At 37.9% G+C, this 4,232-nt stretch overlaps 1 protein-coding gene across 1 annotated transcript; it reads left to right on the forward strand.

The window, feature by feature from the left end:
* Positions 1-261: 261 nt before the first annotated feature.
* On the forward strand, positions 262-3,995 carry LOC122259678 (G2/mitotic-specific cyclin-A). Its single transcript, XM_043026593.2, has 8 exons — positions 262-610; positions 1,265-1,521; positions 1,624-1,801; positions 1,906-2,129; positions 2,233-2,437; positions 2,536-2,634; positions 2,916-3,064; positions 3,240-3,995. Exons 1-8 carry the CDS (start codon positions 440-442, stop codon positions 3,286-3,288), a joined length of 1,332 nt encoding a protein of 443 aa, XP_042882527.1. The 5' UTR covers positions 262-439; the 3' UTR covers positions 3,289-3,995.
* Positions 3,996-4,232: the final 237 nt, after the last annotated feature.

Raw genomic sequence — 4,232 nt, forward strand, 5'->3', positions numbered from 1 at the left:
TGCGAGATTAGTTTAGCGTGTCCGTCATCTGAACCTTATCGTGTGATTCCATCCCACTCTCACCCTTCAGAAATTTACAACGTGCATAAGAAACCCTCGCAAATATCAAAAGGAAAGAATATAGACCAATGCTATAAAAAGCTAAGGGAAGAAACTATCGTTATTTACATACGGTCGTTTAACCGTGCAGCCCGTCAGGTATGCGTGCGCAGTGACGTCACGGGCGAGGCCGGCGCTGATTGGCTCCTTCAAACTGTAACCGCGAGTCGGTCGTGGACTCAGCTGGTCTCCAGAGCAGCTTCAAAATCCGTGCTCCGCTCAACAGACCAGTTGGATCAATCCTCATGTGGTGTCAATAGTGTGGTTTGGCTTCGTTGGGCCTCAAAATCTTGCAAAGGCAACAGTGGCTGGCACTATATAGCGATATCCTTTCGGCGAAATGGCTTCTACACATATTTTCGAAGATCAAGAGAACAGACTCCCGGCGGCCCAACGAAGAGTAAAGAGAGAAGACCCGAGAACGAGCAGCAATGTGCAAGTTAACAGACGACCAGTGCTCGGTGCTATCAACCCTAATTTGCGGAAACAGCCAGCTAGAGCAGCCAAACAGGTATGTGGAGAGAATATGCTTAGTATATACGTGGCTACAAAGTGCAAAATGCAAACCCGTTGTTTACTCGTTGCTGAGAGTCCACAAGGCGGATTTTAAATCGGTTTGGGAGTGGTTTTAACTTGTCTTCCTTCAAATAATTATCTTATTAAAGTGCATATATAACAGTTTAGTATTTTCATCTACGAAAGCCGGAAAGGCCGTTTCTGTAATACGGTTCCTTGATTCCTCAAAAGATGTTGGAAAGTTAAGTGCGTCATCACCAGGCGAGTGAAACTGGCTTTTTATATACTCGATTAGTGATATGCATATAATCTTGCTGTGAGTGAAGAAACCAAATGTGAAATGGAAGTGCTCATTCAGTTTAATATTTCAACTGAATTTAGAATTTGATTTGCTTATAACTATATACATGAACAGTTCTCTATTTCAATTTAGCTTACGTACATCTCGTGGGCTTTCATGTAGACAAGTTTTTAGATATTTTGTATGATTAACAAACTCCATCTCGGTAATTGTTGTATGAAAAATAACTTGAACAAGCTATTGATGCTAATTTTCTTATAAAAAGTTTTTTGAAGGTGTATAACAAGCTCTCTAACAGCTCGAGTTGTCATAACTTGTTCACAAGCTGATGGGTATATTTTCTTCCAGGGTGTCAGTTATGAGACGGGTATTCCACAGCAAGCTGATGAAAATGCTTGCCCCACACAGAAATCTTTCTCGACAAGTCAGCCCTCCTTTACTATTCATGAAGATACATGCTTATCCATGGGAACCACAAGTAGCAGCCAGAGTGCATCCAGTAATAACACAGGACTTAACCCATTAAGTGAAAGGTTAAGTAAACCATTACAAAATGAAGAGGAATCCATTGAGGATATTGACCCATCTGTTACTGGATTACAGAGGTAAGATTTGTTTTACTCTCAAGATTGATGCTAAATATCTAAGGGAATTTTGTAATGAATTTGATGCTGTTATTTTGTAGTAACCAAATGTTCCTTCTCCAGGTCTCTATCCATTGAGCATTCAGGATCTTCAGATGTAATGGAAATGAGTGTATGTGAAGATGACCTTATGGTGGTAGAAACGACTCCCCGTGAAGATGTGCTTCAGAGTAGAAATGATGACATTTTTGATGTCCCAGAATATGCAGCAGACATTTACCAGTACCTGAGAGAAGCAGAGGTGTGATTTTCTTTTTCTTTTAAGTAGGCAATGATTGTATGAAGGAAATGAAATATGAAGATTTTATATTAGAGCTAGGTTTTAATGTTAAAACCTCCCAATAGGTGTGCCACAAGCCTCGAGCAAACTACATGTCAAAGCAGACGGACATCACATCAAGTATGAGATGGATTCTTGTAGACTGGCTTGTTGAAGTAGCAGAGGAATATAGTCTACACACTGAAACTTTATATTTGGCTGTCTCCTATATTGACCGGTTTTTATCACACATGTCTGTTAAAAGGGACAAATTGCAGCTGGTTGGCACCACTGCAATGTTTATTGCTGCGTAAGTCTTAACTCTGTTATTGAAATATTGCAATTGTATGAACTGCAATGCTTTAATTTCTTAAATCAAATGCCATTTTACTTATCACTTTATCTTTCCCCAGGAAATATGAGGAAATCTACCCTCCTGACGTAGGACAATTTGCTTACATAACCGACAATACCTACAGAGTTGGGCAGATTTTGAGAATGGAACATCTAATTTTGAAGGTGTTGAGTTTTGACATGGCAGTACCCACTACACATTTGTTTGTTAACAAGTTTGCCAGATTATGCAAATGTTCAGAAGAAACATTGCATTTAGCCTTGGTAGGTATTGGTGTATTTTATCTTTATTGAAGAAATTGCATTCAACACTTTAATATACTGAAAAATATGCATAAGGTTAACTGTCCTATTATTTTCAGTTCTTGGCAGAGGTAACTATGTTAGACTGTGATCCTTTCTTGAGATTCCTGCCTTCTGTGATTGCTGCATCAGCTGTTGCGTTAGCAAATCATACACAGGTTAGTCTTTGGTTACATGCAATGTTGGAACTTCAAATATGGGTGCAATTTTACTCTGCATGTTTAGGGTCATCGGACATTCAGTTTATGATAATTAGCAGTGCATATTTCTAAATTTAGTTTAAGCTGGATTGTCGATGCTTGCAAGTATCAAATTTTCAGCATCTATGGAGCTTCCATAAGGAATTGTTTGGATGATAACCATATTACAAGATGGTCAAAACATTTAACTTCATTACTACATACCTTAGTCTGTAGACTTAAAAAGTTTTGCTTTACAGGGTCACACTGCCTGGCCATCACATATGGTGGAATCTACAGGATACAGTTTAGAACAGCTGAGAGAGTGCTATGTTAACCTCCATCGTGCTTTCTCCAGAGTTCATGAACCTCAACAACATGCCATCAGAGATAAATATAGGGGCACAAAGTAAGTTGCTGTAATGTAGATGTACAACTGATTCTAGTGAAATATATTGACCACACACTAGTCTAGGTATATTAAAACACAGGTGGTTAATGGGAAACTTAGACATACCATTACTAAGCAGTATGTAATGACTGGTGATTTTTAGGTTGATTTTAATGGTAATTTCTTGTTACAGATGGCATGGAGTGTCCCGCTTAACTGCACGAAACAACTTCCCCTGGTGATGAAACAAAAGTGTAATAGGGTATGCTGCTAGATGTGTGCGAAAATGTTTATGTAAATTTGTGTGGTTGTTTTCCCCCAGACTGAATGGAATGTTAGGACTTTTTATACAGATGAGGCAACTCGGTGATCATGAGTGACATACAGCTTTTCAAAAGTTCATTGGTACGAAGCTTGATGCAAGCTGTCTAATAATCAGTGGATCATTGAACAGTTGCATGCAGGCCTCTGGTAGAGTAAGGAAGTTTTATCCTCTACAGGATGTCTTATCAGTTGACAGTTTTATGTTTTTAACTTCTAGAATTTTATACTTTGAATAGTGCAAGAAATCACCAGCTTTAAAAGGCCTGTGTTGCAGATATCTTTTTATCATTTGAACTGCAGTAAGCTTTTGGCCAATCACTGCATGACATTAGGAGTTTGTCTGTAGCATGATTTTCAGTATTTTGTATGCAAAGGCATTGCTCTTTGGTAGCCTTTGCTGCAGCCAAAACATATCAAGTGTTCAGAAAGACATGTACAAATGGCTGTATATATGTAAACTAGAAACCTTGAAGGATGAAGGATTTTATCCTTGGATTTTTTTACCAGAATATTCCAAAATACATTTTCTTCAGATCTCTATCCTTTGATTTGAATACCAAAACTGTCAGACTTCTGGCCATTCCAAAGAATTTACAACCATATGGAATAAATCCCGTTTTTTTGACATTCTGTTTATTAACCTTGTATATGAAACGAAAACCCTTTTAATATAGTTTCTAAATTAGTGTAACATCTAGCCATACAAAATTGTGTAAAATATAGAGAAACTTGGTACATTATAAGTATTAAATGAAGTGAAAGATTTATTCCTAGTCCCCGTTGTAATCTCTAATAGATTACAAGGTACAACCACCAACAACCAAATATTGATATTAACTAAACATCTAGCACTTTTAAGTCC

Source organism: Penaeus japonicus, unplaced genomic scaffold (genome assembly GCF_977035675.1).
Source record: "Penaeus japonicus unplaced genomic scaffold, GWHDUDI00000001_assembly GWHDUDI00000037, whole genome shotgun sequence".
Lineage (NCBI taxonomy): Eukaryota > Metazoa > Arthropoda > Malacostraca > Decapoda > Penaeidae > Penaeus > Penaeus japonicus.

Coding starts and splice junctions, on each gene's coding strand:
- LOC122259678 (XM_043026593.2), top strand. CDS start 440: ATGGCTTCTACACATATTTTCGAAGATCAAGAGAACAGACTCCCGGCG. Junction 611..1,264: donor CAGCTAGAGCAGCCAAACAG/GTATGTGGAGAG, acceptor ATTTTCTTCCAG/GGTGTCAGTTATGAGACGGG. Junction 1,802..1,905: donor AGTACCTGAGAGAAGCAGAG/GTGTGATTTTCT, acceptor ACCTCCCAATAG/GTGTGCCACAAGCCTCGAGC.